This window comes from Scyliorhinus torazame, chromosome 1 (genome assembly GCF_047496885.1).
Source record: "Scyliorhinus torazame isolate Kashiwa2021f chromosome 1, sScyTor2.1, whole genome shotgun sequence".
Taxonomy (NCBI): Eukaryota; Metazoa; Chordata; class Chondrichthyes; order Carcharhiniformes; family Scyliorhinidae; genus Scyliorhinus; species Scyliorhinus torazame.
In genome coordinates this window covers 280,389,151-280,405,026 of record NC_092707.1, presented here as the reverse complement: position 1 = coordinate 280,405,026, position 15,876 = coordinate 280,389,151, and the positions used below count along the sequence as shown (strand labels likewise).

The window sequence follows — 15,876 nt, the reverse complement described above, 5'->3', positions numbered from 1 at the left end:
AGATGAGTGGCCGTTGTGTCTCGTCTATGATCTGGAACTCTCTTGTGATAGAGTACAGAAGCAGACCTTTAGCCCATCGAGTCTGCACTGACAAAACCACACTAAATCTACACAAATCCCACTTTCCAGCACTTTGCCCATAGCCTTGAATATGACATTTCAAGTGCTCATTCACGTACTTTTTAAAGATTGTAAAGTTATCCACGCAGTGTATTCCAGACTCCCACCACTCTCTGGGTGAAAAGGTTTTTCCTTGAATCCTTCTAAACCACCTGGCCCTCAACTTAGTAGAATCATAGAGACTCATTGAGATCTTCCTTCTTGCCATTGCATTGGGCACTCCGACCAATTTGGCCTCTCTGTATGAATATCATGCCATCAAATCCCATTTCTGACACCATGTTTTGTGTTTAAAGACTGCAGAGCTTTATCAGTGTCTTCAGTGAGAGGTCTTTATTTAACTGCTTAAGAAGATTGCCTCCAGAGAGACAGCCTCATGGCATAGTCACATGACTATGGAAAACCAGATGTGAAGCCAGACTAATTAAATTTCAAAACCCAGTAAGTAAGAACCCTGTGATATTTTGCCAAGTGGCTGCTATTCTTGTGTGAGCCTTAATAACGAGCTGTTCAACCATGCAGTTAGTTGTATAGCTAATCCTGATTTTTTTTTTTTTTTTTTTGGACCCATTTATTCTTTCTCTCTCTTGCATTCTGTCCTCTGGCACTCTCCCTCTCACTCACTCATGCTGGATACCAATTAGAAGTGAAAACAAGTGATTTTGCTTGATTTCTGCCCGCAGAAACTGTGGAGTATTGTAACTCCAATTCTGCTGCCCAGCAGAAATCAGCTAATACACAATCCAAGATTGAACCTGGCATTTTCATGATTTAGATAAACTTGTTCAGCTGGTGAAAGAGCCCCTTCTCTAACATGAGCACAGAGAATGTTCAGTGCTCATAGTTGTGCTCCCAGGGAAACTTATCACACTCTACTTTGCCTATTTTAACAAAATATATAAATAACAGGGATCAGAGGTATAGACCTGACATTACGTTTTGACCTAGCTATCTTAAATTTGTGGGCTATTAACAAGGTACTAGAGTAATCAATATAATTCATGGGGCTGATCATTTTTTGGTGGCACCAGTTATGCATTATAGTGCCAGTCTCACTGCACATATTATTGAGTGTGGAGGCTCCAGGCCCACCCTGCACAAGCTGTGCTTCGTATGTCAAGTACAGCAGGCAGGCTCAAGGCACAGTTGGAATCTTGCATGCAAACTTTGTGGAAAGCTCCAACTTTTCTGACAAGCAATTAAACTCAGCAGCTAGCCAACCACATCTCTACATCTGGAAGCAATGCACAGTTAAGATGAGAAGGAGCACATAATTAGGAAGTAGAAGGTACAATCCATTCACTTTCACCGAGGTGAAGCAACACAGCAGTGTTGATGCTCTCCATTTCATTAGCCAATGCATTTAATCCAATCTAAAGTGAAGGCAACACTTAGATTGATATCAATTGATATCAATTTTCAAACATTTATAATTACCTGGATTACCACAGTGACTACTGGAACATTGGCATTAAGAGACAGGATTGCAGCTGAACATCATCACCATTCTGTAGTCTCTACATGACTCATGGTAAGGTCCCAGGGATTCTGCTAATAGTTCAGAAAAATTAGATTCCAGAATTCCTGTCTATTCAATTTTCGTTATCCAGAACAAAAAGATTGCAAATGTGAGTAGCAAGATGGCTGGTCAATGAAGACATTGATGAAAGAATAGTCTTGCAGGAAACACTTTTCAATGGTGTGATTGACCTATGATGTATGCAGCCTGTTTAATTTGCCAAATAGCTAAGCAATGATTGTACTGTATTGTGAATGAAGAAGCATTTAGTTATGATGGTCTATATATCATTGCATGGGTCAGGCATGATGGACCAGATGGTCTCTTCCTGCCTTGGTTCTTGCATACCTGGCATCGAGAGATCAGCTTTGCTGGGTTGCTCATGTGATTCACATGGAGGATTCCACATACCAGTGAGCCTTTTTCCTCGGATGGTGATGTCTAGCACGAGGGGGCATAGCTTTAAATTGAGGGGAGATAGATATAGGACAGATGTCAGAGGTAGGTTCTTTACTCGGAGAGTAGTAAGGGCGTGGAATGCCCTGCCTGCAACAGTAGTGGACTCGCCAACACTAAGGGCATTCAAATGGTCATTGGATAGACATATGGACGATAAAGGAATAGTGTAGATGGGCTTTAGAGTGGTTTCACAGGTCGGCGCAACATCGAGGGCTGAAGGGCCTGTACTGCGCTGTAATGTTCCATATTCTAAAGATAGTCTCTACAGCCAGCTTAGAACGGAAACCCACACCATTCAGACACCCCAAACCTGGTTATAAAATCAATCTGAAAGCCAACCTCGGAGCTTGCAAGCTGGATTCTCAGAACATGTGGATAAACAATCTTGGACAGGCCCGAATGGAGAAGTCTCTTGTCATCAAAAGATTTCAATATTTGAGGAAAAGAGAGTTGAGTGCTTTCAGGATGGGCGAGTACAACACAACGCTAATGCCTTCATCCATCCCTCCAGCACTGACTTAACGTGTGGTATTTGTAATTGGTTATGCACGTCGAGACTTGGTATAATGTCACTCATGACACAATGTCAGCCTAGACTGTACCGTCGTCCTTGCTGAAAATACATCTGTGAAAGTGATAGGAGAGTCCATTCATTCCTTTGTACAATACCAGCAACTGTAGATATATTTATTAATTCTTATACGGAGTTACCGTGACCTAATGACACGAGGTGTATGCAACAGCTGTAGACAACTTGCCAACTGCAATGTATTATTTTTTTAGGAACCGAGGGACAAACACATCATATTCTAATGTGGTGACTGAGTGGATCAGCATGACTCAACGGATTGATTTTAAACCAATCTGACTGTTACTAACAGTGCGAACAATAATGCCCAAAGTGTCTTTGGCACAGTGTATCATGCACAGTATTGGAAAAAACAATGTGGTGTCTTTCTTAATTGTTTTTACTTGTATCTCTAGTCCTTGCCTTTTGAGGATTCTCTGCATTGATTTTTTTAAAAGTAGCTTAGGCATCCTTCACAGTATTATCATTAGTTTCTCACACTCTGTAGGCTTTCTTTACAAGGATAAAATAGGCATCCAGCCCCTAAAACTAATAGCCTGGCAAGCTTAATAGGTGTGGAATGTGAAAATACGCCAAGACTCACCGCCATATGTGTATGCAGTAAGTATGGGCAGAACACTTTTTTTTTTAAATATGTTTTTATTAGGGTATTTGTAAGTTTTTATAATAATAATAACAATGCCATGAACATTGTACATTAAACATTTCCCCCCCCCCCCCCCCCCATCCAAATCTTCACACACCCCAATCATGAAACAACAACCCGGCCCCGCCCCCCCGCCCTTTGGAATTCTGCTTCTGCTGACATTTTAGTTTTCCCCGAGAAAGTCGACGAACGGCTGCCACCTCCGGGAGAACCCAACCATTGACCCTCTTAAGGCGAACTTTATTTTCTCAAGACTGAGAAACCCAGCCATGTCACTAACCCAGGTCTCTACACTCGGGGGCTTCGAGTCCCTCCACGTTAATATGATCCGTCTCCAGGCTACCAGGGAGGCAAAGGCCAAGACGTCGGCCTCTTTCGCTCCCGGCTCTTCCGACATTCCAAAGATCGCCACCTCCAGACTCGGCCACACCCGTGCTTTGAGTACCGTGGACATTGCCTTAGCGAACACCTACCAGAACCCTTTAAGCTTCCGTCATGCCTAAAACATATGGACATGGTTTGCTGGGCTTCCCGCGCACCTCACAAACCTGTCCTCTATCCCGCAAAACTTGCTCATCCGGGCCACAGTCATGTGTGCCTGGTGGACTATCTTGAATTGTATCAGGCTACGCCTGACACATGATGAGGATGTATTAACCCTGCTTAGGGCATCCGCCCACAGACCCGCCTTTATCTCTCCTCCTAGCTCGTCCTCCCGCTTGCCCTTAATGAATGAATGAAAATCGCTTATGGTCACAAGTAGGCTTCAAATGAAGTTACTGTGAAAAGCCCCTAGTCGCCACATTCCGGCACTCCTCCACCGGGATTTCCTCCGCCCCCCCAAAGCTCCTGGTAGATATCCGATACCTTCCCCTCTCCCATCCAGGTACTGGAGACTACTCTATCCTGTATCCCCCATGGCGGCAGCAGCAGGAAGGCCGGAATCTGCCTTCTGAAGAAGTCTCGCACCTGCAAATACCTTTACCTGTTCCCTGCTGGCAATTCAAATTTATCCTCCAAGGCTTTCAAACTGGGGAAGCTCCCATCTATAAATAGATCCCCCATCCTTCTAATTCCTGCCGTTTGCCATCTCCGGAACCCACTATCCAGCCTACCTGGTACAAACCGATGATTATTATAAATCGGGGTCCAAACCGATGCACCCTCCACTCTCTTATATCTACTCCACTGCCCCAAGATTCTCAGAGCCGCCATCACCACCGGACCTGTGGAGTATCGGGCCGGCGAGAACGGAAGAGGTGCCATTATCAGTGCTCCCAAACTTGTGTCTTTGCATGATGCCGCCTCCATCTGCTCCCATACTGACCCCTCCCCCATTACCCACTTCCTAATCATGGCTATATTAGCCACCCAGTAGTAATTGCAGATGTTCGGCAGTGCCAACCTACTCCCCCCCCCCCCCCCCCCCCCCCACGACTGCGCTCCAGCAACACTTTCTCTTCATTCGTAGGGTTTTATCCACCCACACAAAGCAAAAATAACCTTATTCACCCGCTTGAAAAAGGCCCTTGGGATGAAGATGGGGAGGCACTGAAAGACGAACAGAAATCTGGGGTGGACCGTCATTTTCACAGTCTGTACCCTCCCCATCAGTGATAGTGGGAGCATCTCTTAAAGTCCTCTTTTGTTTGTTCTACCAGCCGGGATAGGTTTAACTTGTGCAGTGCCTCCCATTCCCGGGCCACCTGTATTGCCAGATACCGAAAGCTCTTTCCTACCATTCTAAGCGGCAGCTCTCCCAGTCTTTTCTCCTGCCCTCTTGCCTGAATCGCAAACATCTCGCTTTTCCCCAAGCTCAATTTATACCCCGAAAAATTTCCAAATTCTCCCAGGATTCGCGTTACTTTCCCCCATCTCCTCGCAACGGGTCTGAAATATACAAGAGGTAATCTGCGTAAAGCGAGACCCGGAGCTCCCTCCCCCCCCCCCCCCCCCCCCCTCGCCCCATCTCCCCCCCCCCCCCCCCCCCCCCCCCCCCCCCCCGAACCAGCCCTAGAGGCTCTTAACGCCATGGCCAATGGCTCTATGGATGGGGCAAACAGTAATGGGGAGAGGGGGCACCCTTGCCTCGTCACTCGGTGTAATTTAAAATACCCTGACCTCAGCCGGTTCGTATGCACACTCACTACTTGTGCCTGATAGAGCAACCGCACCCAGTCAATGAAGCCCTCACCAAACCCAAACCTTCCCAGCGCCTCCCACAGGTAATTCCACACCACCCGATCAAAAGCCTTCTCCGCATCCATCGCTACCACCACCTCTGCCTCTCCTTTTTTTTTTTTAAATATGTTTTTTCAAAGTTTTCCCAACAAAAATGTTCAACCAATTAAACCCCCCCCCCCCCCCCCCGTAACAGAAAAGAAAAAGAGAAGGAACAGAACAAAACATAAACATATCAATCCAACATAATACAGAACTTGTACAATGGGTTCCTCCCGCACATATTGACTCTCCCATATGTTTATGTTTTTCCTTTTTCAAGTGCCCCTAGGAAAACCCTCTTCCCCGCCCACCCATATACCCCCCCCCCCCGGGTTGCGGCTGCTGCTGACCGACCTCCTTCTAACGCTCCGCGAGATAGTCTAGGAACGGTTGTTTGCCGTCTGAAGAACCCCTGCGCAGACCCTCTCAAGGCAAACTTTATCCTCTCCAGCTTGATGAACCCTGCCATGTCATTTATCCAGGCTTCCACACTGGGGGGCTTCGCGTCTTTCCATAATAGCAAGATCCTCCGCCGGGCTACCAGGGATGCAAAGGCGAGAATACTGGACTCTTTCGCCTCCTGCACTCCCGGCTCGTCCGCCACCCCAAATAGCGCCTGCCCCCAACTTGGCTTGACCTGGACTTTCACCACCTTAGACATAGTCCTCGCGAAACCCCTCCAGAACCCATCCAGTGCCGGGCACGACCAGAACCTGTGGGCGTGATTCACCGGGCTTCCTGAGCACCTCCCACATCTGTCCTCCACCCCAAAGAACCTACTCAGCCTCACCCCTGTCATATGCGCTCTGTGAATAACCTTAAACTGTATCAGGCTAAGCCTGGCACACAAGGAAGAGGAATTAACCCTACTCAGGGCATCAGCCCACAGACCCTCTTCAATCTCCTCACCTCCTCTCCTTCTGAGGGCATCATAATAACATTTAGAAGCCTTCGAACATTGGCCTTGAGTTGCCTGCCCTTTACAAATCCCTTCTGGTCTTCCCCTATCACCCCCGGGACTCAATCCTCTATCCTTGTGGCCAGTATCTTAGCCAGCATTTTGGCATCCACATTCAGTAGAGAAATTGGCCTGTATGAACCGCATTGCTCCGGATCCTTCTCCCGTTTCAGGATAAATGAAATCAAAGCCTGCGACATTGTTAGGGGGAGGACTCCCTTCTCACTTACTTCATTAAATGTCCTCACCAGCAGTGGGCTGACGTTCCATGTAATCAGTCTGGTCGTGGGGCTTCCCGTCCGCCCCCACCCCCCTTTGCCGATTAGCCATCACCCTTTTTAGGCCAGCCTCCAGCTCGCGCCCACGGCCTCCTCGAGCCCCCCCCCCCCCCCCCCTCAGGCATTCGCCGTTCCTACCTCCCATTTGTCCCCTAGTAACAGTTCCTCCCCTGTCAGCAAAGCAGCTCTCTTTCCCCCCCCCCCCCCCCCAGCAACAGCACTAGAAATCCAAGCCCCCAAGTCAAGCTCCAGCTTAACACCTGCTCGCCCCCCACTGTGCTTCCGTGAGTCAGCTGACCCATGCTGACTTGATAGCGCCTGCCCAGGGCACCAAGCAGTCTTTCTCCACTCTCCCCACACTTGGACAAACATATTCAAAGCATCACATTCCCCAGTAAACAAACATCAGAAAAAACAGCCACTTTAGAAAAGAACAAAAAAAAAACAGCCTGAGAAACCACCCCCCGTCTAACCAGCTCTCTGCAAGACAAAGTTAACTTTAGCCATCAAAACAGCCCCTTATTACACATAACACTCCTTATACAACCCAGCACAACAAATCGCCACCACAGGGCTTCAGTGTCTTTTAGTTCACCTCCAGTCTTTTTTCTTTAATAAAAGTCCACACATTGTCTGGTGTTTCGAAGTAGAAGTCCCGTTCCTCATGTGTGACCCACAGACGGGCTGGGTACAACATCCCAAACTTCACCCCCTTCTTAAAGAGGACCGTTTTTGCCCGATTAAACCCAGCTCGCCTCTTGGTCAAATCCGCGCCCAGGTCCTGATAAATGTGCAGCTCACAATTCTCCCACTTGCTGCTCCGTTCTTTCTTGGCCTATCGCAGAACGTGTTCCTTGTCCAGGAATCGGTGTAAACGTACCACCATCGCCCTCGGCAGCTCGTTCGCTCGGGGCTTCTTCACGAGTGCTCTGCGCGCTCTATCCACTTCCAGCGGCCGTGGGAATGCCTCAGCCCCCATCAGCTTCTCCAGCATGTCCATCATATAAGCCCTCGCATCCGATCTCTCACTGCCTTCAGGGAGGCCGACAGTTCTAAGATTCTGCCTCCTGGATCTATTCTCCAGGTCTTCGAACTTCTCCTGCATTCTTTTCTGGTGGTCATTCATCGTCTCCACCTTTGTCTCCAGCACAGTTATGGATTCCTCATGCTCGGACACCTTTTTCTCCACCTCCTGGATCGCTCTTCCATGGGTCTCTTGATTCTGCAATACTTGATCAATCGAAGCCTTGATCGGGTCCAGCGTGTTTTTCTTCAGCTTGGCGAAGCAATCTTCGAAAAACTTCACCAGCTGCTCCGTCAACCACTGTGCCGTCTCCCCAAGGCCCTTGCTCTCCGCCATGCTTTCCCGCTTTGCCAGCTCTGCTGCTCGCGTCTTCCTTGTAGGACTTTTGTCTTCTCACACGGCCACTTCTGGTCCAATTCTCCATACATCTGTTCTCAGATGAGAGAACTATAATGGACTTCAATCCTGATAGAAAGGTGACAATCGTTTGTGTTACCATTATGAGGTTTATAACATTATTATGCTTCGGAACTTGTCTTTAAGGAAAATGGAATGAGTCATGTGACTTGTTCTGAAACCTGCTTAGACAACAGAACAGAGCCAGTTGAAGATCAAAGAGAGGCCAAGATTGTGATATTGGGGCAATTCGTGTAAGGTTAGAGGCTATGGCAGCAGTCTGAGTTCACATTAGGTAGACCCTGAATCTCCCAAATTCTCAAAAGTTATTGAAAGTATCGAGTAGTGCTGTAAATTGAGAGTTGAGGTCAAAAATAACTAATCAGTGGGCGCAATTCTCTGCTCCCGTGACTAAGTGCCCACGCCGTCGTGAACGCCGTTGAGGTTCACGACGGCGCGAAACAGCCCCGATCTCAACCGATTCAGGGCCCGAAAATGGGCTAGGATTGGGGCCGCGAGAAACTTGGGGGGCGAGTCGCTAAAGCAGCGTCATCAGCGTGCGCCGGGCATTGGCGCCGCAAAAAAGCGGCGCCGCCTCATCCGCCGCCTAACTGGCGTCACCCGCGCATGTGTGGTTGCCGTCCTCCCCGATGCTGCCCCACAAGAAGATGTCGGATGGATCTTGCGGGGCGCGGAGGAAAGGAGGTCCTCCTTCAGAGAGACCGGCCCGCCGATCGGTGGGCACCGATCACGGGCCAGACCCCTTTTGAGTGCAACCCCGGTCCCCCCGCCTCGCCCTCCCACAGGCCGCTCCCCCCAGCGTTCCCGCGCTGTTCCCGCCGACAGCAACCAGGCGTGGATGACGCCGGCGGGAAGCCGTCTTTTTGGGCAGGCCGCTCGGCCCATCCGGGAAGGAGAATAGCGGGTGTAGCGGAGAATCGCCATTTTGGGTGTCCCGGGCGATTCTCCGGCCTGCGCCGCGCAGAACTCGATGGGGCATCGCGGGAGGGCGTCGGACCGACGTCGTGGGGAAAAATGGCGCGCCAGGCGATTCTCCAAACCGGCGCGGGAGCGGAGAATCGCGCCCAGTATTTCTACCTGGATGCAAGTGTTTCACGTTGGCATGGGGAAGAATGCAGAGGAAGCCATGACCGGTTATATGCTTCCCTACAAATTAACGAATATCCCAGACAGCAGTTTACTTTAGTCAGCAAAAAGAGTGGATTGTTTTGCTTTGCAAACTACCATAGCCAGATATAGGAGAGGTGCCACCTCTAGTCAGAGAAACTCGTCCTGCCGCCATCAAAGGATTACAGGAGATTTGTCCTGGTGTGGCCAGAGGGGAGAATAACAAGAAGGCTTTACCGTTGATAATGGATTTAGGAAACTCTCCAAGCTAAGGGAATTGTTCGGAAGTGACCACTCAAAATGAAATGGGGAAATGCAAAGCCATTGAAAACCAGAGTAACCATGAACTGTTTGCTTATGTACGAAGTCTTACAACACCAGGTTAAAGTCCAACAGGTTTGTTTCGATGTCACTAGCTTTCGGAGCGCTGCTCCTTCCTCAGGTGAATGCAGAGGGATGTTCCAGAAACACATATATAGACAAATTCAAAGATGCCGAACAATGCTAGGAATGCGAGCATTAGCAGGTGATTAAATCTTTACAGATCCAGAGATGGGGTAACCCCAGGTTAAAGAGGTGTGAATTGTATCAAGCCAGGACAGTTGGTAGGATTTTGCAGGCCAGATGGTGGGGGATGAATGTAATGCGACATGAATCCCAGGTCCCTCCCAGGTTGAGGCCGCACTCATGTGTGCGGAACTTGGCTATAAGTTTCTGCTCGGCGATTCTGCGTTGTCGCGGGTCCTGAAGGCCGCCTTGGAGAACGCTTACCCGGAGATCAGAGGCTGAATGCCCTTGACTGCTGAAGTGTTCCCCGACTGGAAGGGAACATTCCTGCCTGGTGATTGTTGCGCGATGTCCGTTCATTCGTTGTCGCAGCGTCTGCATGGCCTCGCCAATGTACCACGCTTCGGGACATCCTTTCCTGCAGCGTATGAGGTAGACAACGTTGGCCGAGTCGCACGAGTATGTACCGCGTACCTGGTGGGTGGTGTTCTCACGTGTAATAGTGGTATCCATGTCGATGATCTGGCACGTCTTGCTGAGATTGCCATGACAGGGTTGTGTGGTGTCGTGGTCACTGTTCTGAAGACTGGGTAGTTTGCTGCAAACAATGGTTCGTTTGAGGTTGCGCGGTTGTTTGAAGGCAAGTAGTGGGGGTGTGGGGATGACCTTGGCAAGATGTTCATCGTCATCAATGACGTGTTGAAGGCTGTGAAGAAGATGACGTAGTTTCTCCGCTCCGGAGAAGTACTGGACGACTAAGGGTATTCTGTCGGTTGTGTCCCATGTTTGTCTTCTGAGGAGGTCGGTCCGGTTTTTCGCTGTGGCGCGCTGTGGCATTGTAATTTAGTGGAGAGTGCAATAAGTATAAAAGGGAACAATCCTTTCCGTCGTTTAAAGTACAAGTTGCCCACAAAAAGAAAATAGTATTGTCTAGTTGACGGTGCTTTTAGTCATTTGTTACAGTCTTAAAATGTGAAATCTTGTCATTTCATTTTTTTCTTCTATTAAATGGATGTTTGAATTTCTTTATAAGTGTTAACGGTCTCTTCAGGGATTGTAACGTTTATAATGTCCTGTCATTGGTACTGCCCAAGTTGAGGATTATTGGTCTGTATAATGTTAGGAAAACAAAGGTAGTTTTAAGGAATTTGTACTTGTATTGGTAAACATTAGAAATAAGGCGTAGTTTTAAGTGGGTTTAATTTAATGTTTCGGTGCCTGGAAGGGTAAGACCTATAGTTAGATTCATGCTGGTTAAAGGTTTCTAAAATGAATAACCTTTTATTGTCACAAGTAGGCTTGCATTAACACTGCAATGAAGTTACTGTGAAAAGACCCTAGTCGCCACATTCCGCCACCTGTTCGGGTACACCGAGGGAGAACTCAGAATTCTCAGCTGGTACGGGAATTGAACCCACGCTGCTGGCCTTGTTCTGCATCACAAACCAGCTGTCTAGCTCACTGAGCTAAATCAGCCCTGCATGAGTTGGGGTTGGTTAAGTTCCAACTGTGTTTTTAAAGTGATTAATGAGGGTTATAGCGTGAAGAATAAATAAAAGGCATAAGCATATGAGGGTTGCCTAGCAACTGGGGCCTTGTATGGTAGAGAAGCTTTTAAGTTTTGATTTAGCTAATTTGATTGCAGTTGGAGATATGTAGTGAAAGAGAAGCCAGCTCTTACAGCTCTGCTAGAAGAAGTTGGTTTAGAAAGGTAGAGAGGGAACAACTCTCATCTTTGCTAGAACAAAAGCAAAACTATGAAGTAATGGTTTAGAAAACAGATGCCGGAAATCTAAAGCTAGTTAAGGAAACTAAAGAAATGAAACAAAGTTTCCAAAAAGTCTGGAATTAACGGAACAGAGGAAACTGGGAACCAGGATGATTACTGATCAGGAAAGTCACAAAGTGTTGGAAAGACACTGGATCATGAGAGGCCAGAAAGAAATATACAGTACTGCTAAGGGTTGTGAGAAATTACTACAGTTTGGGAAACATTATTTGAAAAAATTGTGGAAATCAGTGGGTGGACCTTGGAATTTGTGTAAACGTTTTCAAGACAAAGAAATCCTAAAGGGGCTGGTGGGAAATCCTGGACTGGATTCACTGTTAAAAATGGAGCGGAAGATTTGTTTAAATGATACCTGGAATGAGCAGGTTGTCTTATGAGATAGATTGGACAGAATTGACTTGTTTCCGCTGGAGTTTAGAGGAGTGAGGGGTGACTTGATTGAAGTATATAAGATTCTGAATGGTCTTAACAAGTTGAACGTGGAAAGGATGTTTCCTCTTGTGGGTGAGTACAGAACTGGGGCGCACTGTTTTAACATTAGGGGTCGCCCTTATAGGACAGAGATGAGGAGACATTGTCTCTCAGAGGATTGTGCAACTTTGGAACTCTGCCTCAGAAAGCGGCGGTGGCGGGGTCATTGAACATAGTTAAGTCAGAGGTATATAAATTCTTATTAGGCAAGGGAATCGGAGGTTATTGGGGTAGACAGGAATGTGGAATTTGAAACACAAAAAGTCAGCCATGATCTTATTGAATGGCGGAGCAGATTTGAGGGGCTGAATGGCCAACTACTGTTCCTAATTTGTATGTTCAAGTGTACAGTTCCTACAGATATTTTGTGGCGATGTTTTGCTATCTGACATATCAAATTTATGTTGATGCTTAATTCTTCTATCAGTAAGGAAATATAAAACTAAGATATGTTGCTCTTAAATTCTTGCTCATCCATCACCAAAAGCTGAATAGGTATTTAATTAAGAAAGTTTGGATTCTGTTGCTCTGGTTTTGGGGGATTTTCTGATGTGGGATTTTAACTACTGTGGCATTGCTTTGAAAATGTCCTGAGGTTTTGTTCTTTTATTTTCCTCTATTGGAAATTCTGGAGCACCCAGTCATTTATATGGGTGGCACGGTAGCACAGTGGGTTGCACAGTTGCTTCACAGCTCCAGGGTCCCAGGTTCAATTCCCGGCTTGGGTCACTAGCTGCGCGGAATCAGCACATTCTCACAGTGTCTGCGTGGGTTTCCTCCAAAGAACAAAGAAATGTACAGCACAGGAACAGGCCCTTCGGCCCTCCAAGCCCGTGCCGACCATGCTGCCCGACTAAACTACAATCTTCTACACTTCCTGGGTCCGTATCCCTCTATTCCCATCCTATTCATGTATTTGTCAAGATGCCCCTTAAATGTCACTATTGTCCCTGCTTCCACCACCACGGTAGCGTGTTCCAGGCACCCACTACCCTCCTGTGTAAAAAAAAAACTTGCCTCGTACATCTACTCTAAACCTTGCCCCTCTCACCTTAAACCTATGCCCCCTAGTAATTGACCCCTCTACCCCGGGGAAAAGCTTCTGACTATCCACTCTGTCTATGCCCCTCATAATTTTGTAGACCTCTATCAGGTCGCCCCTCAACCTCCTAATTTCCAGTGAGAACAAACCGAGTTTATTCAACCGCTCCTCATAGCTAATGCCCTCCATACCAGACAACATCCTGGTAAATCTCTTCTGCACCCTCTCTAAAGCCTCCACATCCTTCTGGTAGTGTGGCGACCAGAATTGAACACTATACTCCAAGTGTGGCCTAACTAAGGTTCTATACAGCTGCAACATGACTTGCCAATTCTTATACTCAATGCCCCGGCCAATGAAGGCAAGCATGCCGTATGCTCCGGGTGCTCTTGTTTTTTTCCCACAAGTCCTGAAAGACGTGCTGTTAGGTAAATTGGACATTCTGAATTCTTCCTCGGTACCCGAACAGGCATCGGCGTGTGGCGACTAGGGGATTTTCACAGTAACTTCATTGCAGTGTTAATGTAAGCCTACTTGTGACACTAATAAAGATTATCTTCTAGGTACAAAAGATAAAATCAGACGTTTCAAATTATTATAATCTGTATGCAGCTTATCTGTTTTCTTTAGAATACTTAAACAAGTGTGCCTGAGTGATAGGGTGTTAATATTGTGCCCTATACACACACACACACAATATGCCTGTGGTTGTCTACTCAGTAAAAGTTTGAAATGTTTTCTTCGTTTTGGCAAATGAGACTGATATATTTGCTTGCTTTTTCCAGATTGGTGGCCTAGAATTCCCTCCAAAAAAGTTGTTTGGTAACAGGGATGAAAGAGTGATCGCTGAAAGACGATCCCACTTAGAGGTATTGTTTCAATTTTATTCAAATGTAATGCTAAACAACTTTATTATTATTGATCATTATATTCAACAATGAATACATTTCTTTCCCAACCCAAAAAGTTGTAAGATGCTTTAAATTAATATCAAACGTAGCATTAGTAATCTGTGCTTAGGTCAGTGAGCAGAGGTGATGGGTGAACAGGATTTGGTGAAAGTTAGGACACCGGTGGCAGAGTTGTGAGTGGCTCATGTGTATGGAGGGCAGAAAATAGGAGGCTGGACAGGAGAACGTTGGAATGGTCATGTCCAGAGGTAGCAAGAGCATGTCTGAGGGTTTCAGCAGTAGCTTCACAGCTCCCGGGTCTCAGATTCAATTCCCGGCCTGGGTCACTGTCTGCGCGGAATCTGCACGTTCTCACCGTGTCTGCGTGGGTTTCCTCCGGGTGCTCCGGTTTTCTCCCACAAATCCCGAAAGACGTGCTGTTAGGTGAATTGGACATTCTGATTATTGAGGAAGAAGTTTAATTTAAAAAATGCAGAATCAAGAAAAACCAGAAGCAGGTTTTAAAGCACAGCAAGTAGATCTATGTGACATTATTTCCGCAAAGGTGTCATGTGCAAATAATACAGTAATTCATTTTGGTGCCGTTAATGTGCTTACAAAGAAAAGTCTATCAGGTGTTGAAGAGACCACATCTGGAGTATTGTGTCCAGTTTTGGTCTCCTTATTTAAGGAAGGATGTGGTAGCATTGGAAGCAGTTCAGAGGAGGTTCACCAGATTGATTCCGGGGATGAAAGGGTTGACGTATGAGGAGAGATTGAACAGTTTGGGCTTCTACTCGCTGAAGTATAGACAAATGAGAGGGGATCTGATCGAGGTATATAAATTACTAAGGGAGATTAATAAACCTAGACCAAGTATTCCCCCTTGTAGGACAATCTAGAATGAGATGTCACAGATAAAGTTTAAGAGGTGGTAGACTTCAAACTGAGATGAGGAGGAACTACCTCTCGCAGACAGTGGTGAATTAGTGGAACTCGCTGCCCCATAGTGAGCTGGAGTCTGAACCATTGAATGGTTTCAAGAAGCGATAGATATATCTGATTTTAAAAATGGGTTAAAGGGATATGAGAAACAGGCAGGGAGGTGGACTCGAGACCAGGAAGAGATCAACCGTAATCTGATTGAATGGCAGAGTAGGCTCAAAGGACTGGATTGCCTACTTTTCCTATTTCCTTGTTCCTATATTTCTTTTTTTTTTTAAATATATTTTATTCAAAATTTTTTCCGGCCAAACAAAGCAGGACAAAAATTTTTCCCTTTTACAACAATAAAACAATATAAATAATAGTGACCGTTTTTAACAAATAAATAAATAATATATAAACTAAATGGCAACTGCCATAACAAAATATTAACTCTCCCAAATAATAAAGTCAAACTAGCCAATATACATATCCAAGTAAAAATATCCATACAAAAACACCCCTGAGGACCCCCCCCCCTCCCCCTCCCCCCCCCCCCCCCCCTCCCCCCCCCCCCCCCCCCCCCCCCCCGGGTTGCTGTTGCTACTTTCCCAGTTCCTTTATCGTTCTGCGAGATAGTCAATGAACGGTTGCCACCGCCTGGTGAACCCTTGTGCCGAAACTCTTAGTGCGAACTTTATCTGTTCCAGTTTTATAAACTCTGCCATGTCGTTTATCCAGGCCTCCACGCCCGGGGGTTTAGCTTCCTTCCACATTAACAATATCCTTCGCCGGGCTACTAGGGACGCAAAGGCCAAAATATCAGCCTCTCTCGCCTCCTGCACTCCCGGCTCTTCTGCAACCACAAAACCCCCAGCTTGGCTCGACCCGGACCCCCACCACCTTCGAAAGC

At 46.8% G+C, this 15,876-nt stretch overlaps 1 protein-coding gene across 2 annotated transcripts in view; it reads left to right on the top strand.

Annotated features, from left to right (window-relative positions):
• Positions 1 to 15,876, top strand: part of kif16ba (kinesin family member 16Ba) — a 251,726-nt gene that overhangs the window by 222,413 nt on the left and 13,437 nt on the right. For both annotated transcript variants that reach the window (XM_072506633.1, XM_072506629.1), the window contains one exon: positions 13,935 to 14,018. In XM_072506633.1, coding sequence (XP_072362734.1) covers positions 13,935 to 14,018 — 84 coding nt within the window. The remainder of the gene's footprint in view (positions 1 to 13,934; positions 14,019 to 15,876) is intronic.